Genomic DNA, 12,700 nt, shown 5'->3' with positions numbered 1-12,700 from the left:
TGTACATATATATTTGTATAGCAATCTATTTGTGTGTGTATATATATATACACACATACACACACACACACACATATATATATATATATATATATATATATATATATATATATACACATATATACATATTTAGATATATATATACACATATATATATGTGTGTGTATATATACATACGCACGTATGTATGTATATGTATGTTTATACATTTATGTATATATGTATTTATGTAAGTGTATGTATGTATGTGTATATATTTATAAGTATATATGTATATATGAATACATATATGTATGTATGTGTATATATACACGTGTGTGTATATATATATATATGTATATATATGTATATATATATGAATATATATATGTATATATATGTGTATATATATATATATATATATATGTATATATATATATGAATATATATATATATATATATATATATATATGCACATATGTGTGTATATATATATACATACATACACATATATATATGTATATATATATATATATATATGTATATATATATATATATGTATATGTATATATATGTATATGTATATATGTATATATATATATATGTATATATATATATATATATATATATATATATATATATATATATATATATTAAAAAAGAAGCTAAGCAGACATATTTCACATGAAGACATAACATAAATTTAAAGACATAAGTTTGACACAAAGCTGACACATTTTTGTCTGTTTATAACATTTTTTCTACATAATAGAAACTTTTTAACATTAGAATTTTACTTTTTGTGTCGAAATTTTGTTTCTTTTTTTGGTGTTTTACATGTGTTCACCAGCCTGGTGTTTACATGTTATTTCCAAAAAGAAATAGAAGGTGGTTCAATGGTCTTGGAAAGGCTCGCGTAGGGAAAGTAAAAGAAGGATCAATATCGGTATCGACAATCAACATATCGCTATCAGTGTCGGTATCAAAGTATCGCCCACCCTTTAGTGCCAGCGGAGCAACAAATCTTTCGATATGGCTAAAAAAAGTGTATTCTTTGGAGTGTTACTTTTGAAAGCGCTTTGGTGTTTGAGTCCACCCTGAGTGAAGATTCTTACTAGTCCTCCTCTACTAGTCTTACTAGTCCTGCTCTTCTAGTCTTACTAGTCCTCCTTGCCCACCATCACCCGGCCCCGCCACCTCCCCCCCGCCCCGCTGCAGGATGAGACCGCGGTAGTTGGCGAACCTGTGCGGGCTGAGCTGGGCCAAGGCCTGCAGGGCGAGGGCACGCTCCGTGTCGGCGTCGTGCCGGAACACTGCGGCAGGCGGGAGGAAGAGGGAGGAGTGGGCTGGCGGGGTGCCACCGTCCGCCTCCACCTCCGCCTCCGCCTCCACCTCCACCTCCACCTCACCCCGCTCTTGGTGGTCGGGGCCTCGTCGAGGCCGGCGGGGCCGCATCTCCAGGCAGCTGAGCCCCTTTCGGTGGCGCTGTAGGTGGTCGTCGCGGGCGAAGGCCTTGTGGCACAGCGGGCACTCGAAGGGCCGTCCCCCACTGTGCAGGCACAGGTGGTTCTTCAGGTCGTAGGAGTGCAGGAAGCGGGCGGAGCAATGTGGGCAGGAGTAGGGACGCTCGCCCGTGTGCTTCCTCATGTGGATCTTTAGCTTGTCCTTCCTAAACACACACCACACATGTACAGTAACATTGAAACTACAGATTACAAATGAAACTGTACAGTAACCTTTAAACTACTTTTTACATTTGACACTTGTACAGTGACATCACAGTAACATCTAAAGTATTTATTGCAAAATACACTTGTACAGTGATATGTACATTTGAACTAATTATTACAATTGAACTCTTGTAAAGTAACATTCAAACTAATTACAAATGACACGTGTACAGTAAAACATACAATAACATTTAAACTACATATTACTAATGTCATTTGTACAGTAACATTTAATCTATTACCATTGTCACTTTTACAGTAACATGTACGGTAACATTTAAACTTATTACAAATTACACTGTACGATAATGTGTACAGTAACATTTAAACCACTTATTACAAATGACACTTGTACAGTAACTAAACCATTACAAATTAGTGTACAGTAACACGTACAGTAACATTTGAACTAATGACAAATGACACTTGTACAGTATCGTGTACATTAACAAACTACTTATTACAATTGACACTTGTAAAGTGACGTGACAGTAACATACAGTAACCTTTAAACTATTTATTGCAAAATACAGTTGTACAGTAATAAGTACAGTAAAATTGAACTACTTATTACAATTGAACACTTGTACAGTGACATTTAAACTAATTACAAATGACACGTGTACAGTAAAACATACAACATTTAAACTACATATTACAAAGGTCATTCGTACAGTAGCGTGTACAGTAACATAACCTATTACTAATGACACTTGTACAGTAACATTTAAACTACTTATTACAAATTACACTGTACAATAACGTGTACAGTAACACATAAACCAATTATTACAAATGACGCACATTAACGTGTAAAGTAACACAAATGACTCTTGTATAGTAACATTTAAACTACTCACTACAAATGACACTTGACAGTAATGTGTACACTAACATTTAAACTACTTATTTCAAATGACACTTATACAATAACATTTAAACTACTTTTTACATTTCACACTTGTACAGTGACCTGACAGTAACATGTACAGTAACCTTTAAACTATCTATTGCAAAACACACTTGTACAGTAACGTGTACAGTAATATGTACATTTGAACTAATTATTACAATTGAACACTTGTACAGTAACATTTAAACAATTTACAAATGACACGTGTATAGTAAAACATGTAGTTTAAATGTTATTGTATGTTTTACTATACACGTGTCATTTGTAAATTGTTTAAATGTTACTGTACAAGTGTTCAATTGTAATAATTAGTTCAAATGTACATATTACTGTCACGTCACTGTACAAGTGTGAAATGTAAAAAGTAGTTTAAATGTTATTGTATAAGTGGCATTTGAAATAAGTAGTTTAAATGTTAGTGTACACATTACTGTACATGTTACTGTCAAGTGTCATTTATAATGAGTAGTTTAAATGTTACAAGTGTCATTTGTAATAAGTAGTATATATGTTACTGTACAAGTGTCATTGGTAATAAGTTAGATGTTACTGTACACGTTACTGTACGAATGACATTTGTAATATGTAGTTAAATTATTGTATATTACAAATGTCATTCGTACAGTAACATGTACAGTAACATCTAACTTATTACCAATGACACATGTACAGTAAAATTTATACTACTTATTACAAATTACACTGTACAATAATGTGTACAGTAACATTTAAACCACTTATTACAAATGACACTTGCACAGTAACGTGTAAAGTAACTTTTAAACTACTCACTACAAATGACACTTGTACAGTAACACTAACTAATTATTACAAATGACACTTGTACAGTAACACTAAATAATTATTACAAATGACACTTTTACAGTAACACTAACTAATTATTACAAATGACACTTGTACAGTTACATGTACAGTAACATTTAAACTACTTATTACAAATGACACTTGAGTTTTTAGACACAAAATTTTAACAAACTGAAATTTTGCTCACAAAATAGTCAGCATAGTTTGATGTTTAAAAAATGTGGTTCACGAAATATAAACACAAAAAAATTTCAACGATATAAATATAGTGTCAAAATCCACAAGGCATCAGACTGTTACAATATAACAACTATTCTTGCTCGTTAAAGTGTCCCCATGTGTCATGTCTGTAGGAGTTATATATGTTTTCATGCATATTTGCACGTGCTATTGTGATGTAATCAAGCTAGCGTCGGGAGCATTAGCTAATATGCTAAAATGTTTATGACACGTCTGTGTTAGTATTATTAACTTCAGTGGCTTTTTCACTAATTCCTCAGTAAATTCACCAAAACGTCAGCGTGGAGTTATCGAGTCTGTTTAGCTGATTGGAGGGCTAGCTTCCACAGCTAGTGGGTCGATGGCCATGACTTCTGTTTTGTTTGATGAGCCGTTTTACTGCCCTGTTACAGACACTGTTTGACAAACAATTAAGGTCCCACTGGGTGTGAGTTTTCCTTGCCCTTATGTGGGCCTACCGAGGATGTCGTTCGTAGTGGTTTGTGCAGCCCTTTGAGACACTAGTGATTTAGGGCTATATAAGTAAACATTGATTGATTGATTGATTGAAGGTATGTAAATAAACATTTATAGAATATTTCTGTGAAAATAACAAATTTCACAACTTATAGTCCGGTGTGGCTTATATCCAACCATCCATTTTCTACTGCTTGTCCCTTTTTGGGGTCGCGGGGGATGCTGGAGCCTATCTCAGCTGTATTCGGGCGGAAGGCGGGGTATGGAAACATATTTAGTTTTCTATAATTTAGTGCGTGTGGCTGACATCGTAAACTAGGGTGTTGTTATTGTTGAGAGTGAGACTCCAGCTGACGCAGAAGAATCGAAGGATTGACATTCTAGAAGGTTCCTTACCTGGTGAAGCGAACCCCGCAGGCAGAGCACTGGAAGGGTTTCTCCCCCGTGTGCGTCCGCATGTGGCGAGGAAGTTTCCCGGCTCCGTGGATGATCTTCTGGCAGACGGGACACTGCTGAGGTGTTTGGGACTTCCTCTTCCGGCCTCCCGCCATCGCCGCGCCCCCTCCCCCGGCCATGGAGGTGACTGCAGACACACTTTCCGCCAGCGCCGATTCGTTGCCGAAGCCGTCTGTGTCAACGTCCCCAGACGGCTTGTCTTCTGAGGGCGGAACATGAGGCGGGTGTCCTCCGTTAAGGGTGGCCGTCCTCTCCGGTCCTCTGAGTGCTCCGGGATCTTTGTCCTGCCTCCACCGGAAGAGGTGCTCCTCAGGCTGGGGGCTGGGCGGCCGAGTCGGTGGCTGATTCTCCGAAGGGTGCGGGACTGGCAAAGGGTGTGGGACCGGCGAAGCGCCGGGCGGAGTGACGTTGTAAGTCCCCACCTTCTTCACCTTCTTTCTTCGGGATCTGGGATCTCCTCTGGGCTCTGCCCCTGGCCTCCGAGGGGCCGCCATGCTCCGGTTCCTCTGCTCCTCTTCCTCCGCCGGCTCCAGCTTCTCCCCGAGGATGTCGCTGCAGGCGTCGGCCACGCACTGGATGCCCAAGAGCCGCGCCCCTCGCAAGACGTCCCTCATGCCCGAGCTAGGGATAGTGAGGGTGGCCGTGTAGGCGAACTCCAGCAGGGCGTCCAGGGCGTCCGGCGCCACACAGTCGAGCTGGCACACGCTGAAACCGCCGCCGCTGCCGCCTTCTTCGGCCCCAAAGAGCCGGCGGAAATAGAGGCTGACGGCCGCCATGACGGAGCGGTGAGTCGGGTAGCGGGCCCCGCGGGAGGTCAGCGTGAGGTCACACAGGAGCCCCGTCCTCCTCTGGTCGTTGAGGTGCGACAAGATCTCGCTGCTGTGCTCCGGAAACGGAATCCCGATCAGACCGTCCTCGCCTGGAGACATCACCGCCTGAAAGACAACACCGCTCAGTTAGCGCCACGCGACGAGCGGCAAACGTCGGTATTTACAAAAAAGAACCACGGAATAAAATCAACGTTTTGATGAGTTATTGAACAATACTACAAATACCGTATTTCCTTGAATTGCCGCCGGGTATATAGTATGCGCCTGCCTAGAATTACTGCCGGGTCAAACTCTTTTGGCAAAATAATTAGCATATGCCTAGAATTTCAGCCGCGTCAAACTCGTAACATCACGAGTGACGGCATGGTGTAGTGGGTAGAGCGGCTTTGCCAGAAACCTGAGGGTTGCAGGTTTGCTTCCCACCTATTAACATCCAAATCTTTGCCGTTGTGTCCTTGGGCAGGACACTTCACCCTTGCCCCCGGTGCCGCTCACACTGGTGAATGAATGACTGATTGGTGGTGGTCGGAGGGGCCGTAGGCGAAAACTGGCAACCACGCTTCCGTCAGTCTACCCCAGGGCAGCTGTGGCTACAGATGTAGCTTACCACCACCAGGTGTGAATGAATGAAGGGTTTTCTCTTCTCTGTGAGCGCTTTGAGTGTCTTAACAATAGAAAAGCGCGATAAAGATCTAATCCGTTATTTATTATTATTATTATTATTATCATCATTTTCAAAATGGAGGAGGCTGATTTCAATCATTTGAAATCGCATAAAGGGAAGAAGATTAAGAGCTATTCAGTAGGATTTAAGGTCCAAGCTATTGAATATGCTAAAATGAACAGTAAGCAGCTATGTTTTATTAATATACCGTAGCTGTGTGTGTCAAATATGAGTCATTAGATGACTCCCGCCTCCTGGTGGTAGAGGGCGCTTGTGATCCTTCTTGCGACTACTCGGCTGCAGAAGAAGTGACAACAAGCAGCAAGAGTGAGCAGCGATTGTTTATTCTTTTTCCTCTCGCTTGCACTTTTAACATGGAGGATTACATATCTAAAATAAAACAGTTTTCTAAACTGGACTTTCAATCGAAGCAGGAGGTAATAAAGGAAGATTTCCATTGAGACAGAAAGACTTTCAAAACTGAAGAAAGATAAGGAAGACTTCTATAAACAAGTTATCGATGCTTTTGATCAGAAGGAGCTGCGCATGGACTTCATTTATAAGAAAAGGTAAGACCATAATCACTTTTTTTTTTATTAAATGTGCTTTTCATGATAGTATCTTTACATCACACTCAAATTTATAAGCACAGGCCTGAATTTACCGCATGCCTTTGGTAAGCGCCGGAGGGATAAGAGGTTTTAAATTAATTAGCGTCCTGGTGGCAATTCAAGGCAATACGGTATTCCAAATGATTTGTGGAAAGGGACAAGGAAAGGCCTTCAAATAAAAGAAACAAGTTCACACTGAAAGACAGGGCTGAAGTTAGCCTTTGACTAAACCATTATGTCTGACTTCTTTTCAACAGTTTAGTTTTCCGGGTGCCAGGGAGGGGGAAGGAAATCTTTCTTTGGTTTTGAAAATGCAAAAGATCCAAATGGCACCTAAGTGCTCGGAAAAATGTTTGTTTTATATTTTCTGAGTGTTAACGTGACCAGCAGGGGGCAGCAGTAGCAAACACCCGACTCACCAGGGGGGGACCACGGAGGACCACAGGGGAAAAAAGGCGGGGCCATAAAAGGGAAGGGTCGTTAGGGAGCGGCTGCGACCGAGACGGAATTACGCAACGTTGTCACCTAGGGTCAGGAGGTCTTGCTGGAGTGAAAGACCAAGGACCAAAAAAATATTGAATGCATTTGCAACCGTGCAAAAACATGAGGAGGCCGATCCTTGTGTTTGTAGCGCCGCTAGTGCAACTAGAAGAGGAACTTAAGTATTTATTTCATTCACAATCCTTGTGGAAGACAAGAAGACATGTTTTTATTCTTTTATGCATTCTAAATCGTAAATGAACGGTAGCAAAAGTCAGCTAACAATCAAGGTTTTGTATACACGCCGTGAGTATACATGTCATGTAATAATATTCAAAATATGTAATATATACACGATGTAAGTATATATGTAGTATCTAGTAACATTCATAATAACATGTAATATATACATGGTGTAAGTATATATGTAGTATCTAGTAACATTCATAATATGTAATATATACATGATGTAAGTTTATATGTAGTATCTAGTAACATTCATAATAACATGTAATATATACATCAATCAATCAATCAATCAATGTTTACTTATATAGCCCTAAATCACTAGTGTCTCAAAGGGCTGCACAAACCACTACGACATACATGGTGTAAGTATATATGTAATGTAGTAACATTCATAATATGTAATATATACATGATGTAAGTAGATATGTAGTATCTAGTAACATTCATAATATGTAATATATACGTGATGTAAGTATATATGTAGTATCTAGTAACATAATATGTAATATATACATGATGTAAGTATATATGTAGTATCTAGTAACATTCATAATAACATGTAATATATACATGATGTAAGTATATAAGTCATCTAGTAAAATTCATAATAACATGTAATATATACGTGATGTAAGTATATATGTAGTATCTAGTAACATAATATGTAATATATACATGATGTAAGTATATATGTAGTAACTAGTTAACATTCATAATAACATGTAATATATACATGATGTAAGTATATATGTAGTATCTAGTAACATTCATAATAACATGTAATATATACGTGATGTAAGTATATATGTAGTATCTAGTAACATAACATGTAATATATACATGATGTAAGTATATATGTAGTATCTAGTAACATTCATAATAACATGTAATATATACATGATGTAAGTATATATGTAGTATCTAGTAACATTCATAATATCATGTAATATATACATGATGTAAGTATATATGTCATGTAGTAACATAATAACATGTAATATATACATGATGTAAGTATACATGTCATGTAGTAATGTTCAAAATATGTAATATATACATGATGTAAGTTTATATGTAGTATCTAGTAACATTCATAATATGTAATATATACATGGTGTAAGTATATATGTAGTATCTAATATTCATAATAACATGTTATATATACATGGTGTAAGTATATATGTAATGTAGTAACATTCATATGTAATATATACATGATGTAAGTTTATATGTAGTATCTAGTAACATTCATAATAACATGTAATATATACATGATGTAAGTATATATGTCATGTATTGACATTCATAATAACATGTAATATTAACATGATGTAAGTATATATGTAGTATCTAGTATCGTTCATAATAACATGTAATATATACATGATGTAAGTATATATGTCATGTAGTAACATTCATAATAACATGTAATATACATGATGTAAGTATATATGTCCTATATAATATTTACATATTTTGATCATTTTGTATTAATTTCACAGACGCATCACAACAACAAAACTCACCAAGGCAGATTTCAAACTTAATAAAACAATCACTTACTGTACAATGTCTGCTAACACTGGGATATCTTCCCCTTTACATCAACAGTTGTTCACAATCCTCACAAAGCGTTAACACAAAGTGTTTCTGGCCATCTCCGGGTCGAAGTTGGATGTCAACCTTCTACTATCCAGGTGAGAGGCAGGATTTATTATCACCAACTCAGAATATGTCAATATAGCAGCATAAGCTTTATGTACTACTTTAAGTGCGATTAAAGTGCTACTTAAAGTAGTTCCTCTGTGTTAGCACTTACAATAACAATATTCAGTAAATGGAGGATTGTTGGCATTTTATACTATTAGCCACCTCTTACTGGCCGTATTTGATGAGTTAGAATGCATGAACAAAAAACAGGGAATGTGTTCCTGTCTTCTGTAAAGAGTGTGAAGGATAGAAAGTATTTCAAATAAAAAAAGAAGGCGGAGTCACACCTGAGCAAACCAGACTTTCCACAAACAACAACTCTTTTCTTTCCCTGCCTTAGCAACACCCGGCCCACCAATCACAGCCCGCCTGCCCTTCCCTACACAACACACACACACACACACACACCACACACACACACACACACACACACACACACACACACACACACGCGTATTTGTTACCCTAATGAGAAAAAAGCTTCCCTGTTTAGGAGCAGCCTTTCTAGATATATGCAGAAGTGTATTTCCAACATGAATAATATATACATACTATGCACATATAAAAAAGCTTCTGGTGAAAAAATTAGTTGCAATTTCACAAGAAAAACTTAGAATGTTGGCAGTATTATAACAAAAGTCCTCATTTTACTCAACGCAAGTCAAAATTTGACAAGAAAAAGTGAACATTTGTTCAATATTATGATAAAAGTTGGAATTTTACTTAATAACAGTCACAGTTTTACAAGAAACACTTAAAATTTGGGCAATTATATGAAGAAAGTCATCATTTTACTCGACAAAGGTCAACATTTGATAAGAAAACTTTAAAATGTTGGCAATAGTATAATAATAATCGGAATACTACTTGGCAAAATGATGACAAAAGTCATCGTTTTTACTCCAAAAATGTTCACTATTTTACAATAACAACAAAAAAATTGGCAATTTTGTGGAAAAATTCAGACTTTTTGTGACAAATGTCACCGTTTTGCATTAAAAAGTGATAATTTAACATAAAAAGTCATAATTTTACGAGAAAATATTGCAATATTACAGAAACAGAAAAAATATGAGAAATTGTTCACAATTTTATAGGAAAAAAGTCAACACATTGTGAGAAAGACTGCTTTTAGTTATTATTTTTAATCTTCATAATTTATTTCAAGTTAATGTCAAGTATATCTCTCTCTCTCTCTCTCTCTCTCTCTCTCTCTCTCTCTCTCTCTCTCTCTCTCTCTCTCTCTCTCTCTCTCTCTCTCTCTCTCTCTCTCCTCTCTCTCTCTCTCTCTCTCTCTCTCTCTCTCTCTCTCTCTCTCTCTCTCTCTCTCTCTCTCTATATATATATATAATATTTTTTTTTTTTAATTTTTATTAATTTTGGCCAAAGGGGGCACATTTCAGTGTCTTACACACACTTGTTATTTCATATGTTGACCAGAGGGGGACCTCTTCAAATGTTGACACACACTTGTTATTTCATATGTTGACCAGAGGGGGAGCTCTTCAAATGGTGACACATACTTATTTCATATGTTGACCAGAGGGGGGAGCACTTCAAATGTTGACACACACTTGTTATTTCATATGTTGACCAGAGAGGGAGCACTTCAAATGTTGACACACACTTGTTATTTCATATGTTGACCAGAGGGGGAGCACTTTTAAAAGCGATGTGAAAAATGCCTCCTTTTTGGGCTATCTCAGCTACAATCGGGCGGAAGGCGAGGTACACCCTGGACAAGTCGCCACCTCATCGCAGGGCCAACACAGATAGACAGACAACATTCACACTCACATTCACACACTAGGGACCATTTAGTGTTGCCAATCAACCTATTTATTCTCAGGTGCATGGCTTTGGAGGTGGGAGGGGCCTATCCCCATGTGCATGTCTTTGGAAGTGGGCGGGGCTAATCCCCAGGTGCATGTGTTTGGAGGTGGGAGGGGCCTATCTCCAGGTGCATGTCTTTGGAGGTGGGAGGAAGCCAGAGTACCCAGAGGGAACCCACGCATTCACAGGGAGAACATGCAAACTCCACACAGAAAGATCCCGAGCCCGGGATTGAACCCAGGACTACTCAGGACTTTCGTATTGGGAGGCAGACGCACTAACCCCCCCACCACCGTGCTGCCCTATATTATATATATATATATGTATACACACATATATGTTTGTGTGTGTGGTCTACTAGTACTCACATGTGACAAGTTAGCATTGAGAGTATAATACTTCATGAATACGTTCATCACTCATTCAGGTTTTCTCATGGCCTTGAAAATTTGGGACGCCAGTGTTTGGAGACATGTTTTGGATGACATGTCTGCTGATGTGGTACCTTCTAGTGGGGGAGGGGCAAGGTGAGGCACCATGAGGAGGCTATATTAGTAATATATAGTATGGCCAGGAGCAAGTTACACACGTCCAACACTAAGTAGCATTAGTCCTCGCTAGGCTCGCAACACACACACACGCACGCACGCACACACACACACAACATACAACACACACACACAGAGGAAGTCTAAGTCTTGCTTTCCATGGAGTCACTTCAGGACTTGTGCTGCCAGCCAGGAAAAAGTGACCTTGGACTCAAACAACAAACACACACTTTCTTTAGGGACCACACTTATACCACGTGTGTGTGTGTGTGTGTGTGTGTGTGTGTGTGTGTGTGTGTGTGTGTGTGTGTGTGTGTGTGTGTGTGTGTGTGTGTGTGTGTGTGTGCGCGTGTGTGTGTGTGTGTGTGTAAGTAACTTTGTCACTCTCCGTGTGTGTGTGTATATATATATACATATATATATACACACACATACATATATATATATATATACATATTTACATACATATATATATACATGCATACATATATATACATACATACATATGTATATGTATATACATACATACATACACATACATAAATACATACATACACATACATATATACATATATACATACATACATACATACATATATACATACATACATATATATACATATACATATATATATATATATATATACACACATATACATATATATATAAACATATATATACACACACACATTTGTATATATACACACATATATACATATATATATATATATATATATATGTATATATATATGTATACATACATATGCAAACCCCGTTTCCATATGAGTTGGGAAATTGTGTTAGATGTAAATATAAACGGAATACAATGATTTGAAAATCCTTTTCAACCCATATTCAGTTGAATATGCTACAAAGACAACATATTTGATGTTCAAACTGATTAACATTTTTTTTGTGAGCAAATAACCATTAACTTTAGAATTTGATGCAGCAACACGTGACAAAGAAGTTGGGAAAGGTGGCAGTAAATACTGATAAAGTTGTGGAATGCCTCATCAAACACTTATTTGGAACATCCCACAGGTGTGCAGGCTAATTGGGAACAGGTGGGTGCCATGATTGGGTATAAAAACAGCTTCGCAAGAAACACTCAGTCTTTCACAAGAAAGGATGGGGCGAGGTACACCCCTTTGTCCACAACTGCGTGAGCAAATA

At 37.7% G+C, this 12,700-nt stretch overlaps 1 protein-coding gene across 5 annotated transcripts in view; it reads right to left on the bottom strand.

Moving 5' to 3' along the window:
• Window positions 1-713: 713 nt before the first annotated feature.
• zbtb7b (zinc finger and BTB domain containing 7B) overlaps window positions 714-12,700 on the bottom strand; it is a 35,842-nt gene continuing 23,855 nt past the window's right edge. For all 5 annotated transcript variants that reach the window (XM_061915221.1, XM_061915224.1, XM_061915225.1 and 2 more), the window contains 2 exons: window positions 4,540-5,534; window positions 714-1,648 (listed from right to left, as the gene is read on the bottom strand). In XM_061915221.1, the coding sequence (XP_061771205.1) occupies window positions 1,117-1,648; window positions 4,540-5,528 (1,521 nt within the window). In that variant the 5' untranslated portion in view covers window positions 5,529-5,534 and the 3' untranslated portion in view covers window positions 714-1,116. The remainder of the gene's footprint in view (window positions 1,649-4,539; window positions 5,535-12,700) is intronic.

Source organism: Nerophis ophidion, linkage group LG11 (genome assembly GCF_033978795.1).
Source record: "Nerophis ophidion isolate RoL-2023_Sa linkage group LG11, RoL_Noph_v1.0, whole genome shotgun sequence".
In the NCBI taxonomy this organism is placed as follows: Eukaryota; Metazoa; Chordata; class Actinopteri; order Syngnathiformes; family Syngnathidae; genus Nerophis; species Nerophis ophidion.
This window is presented reverse-complemented; position numbering and strand designations above follow the sequence as displayed.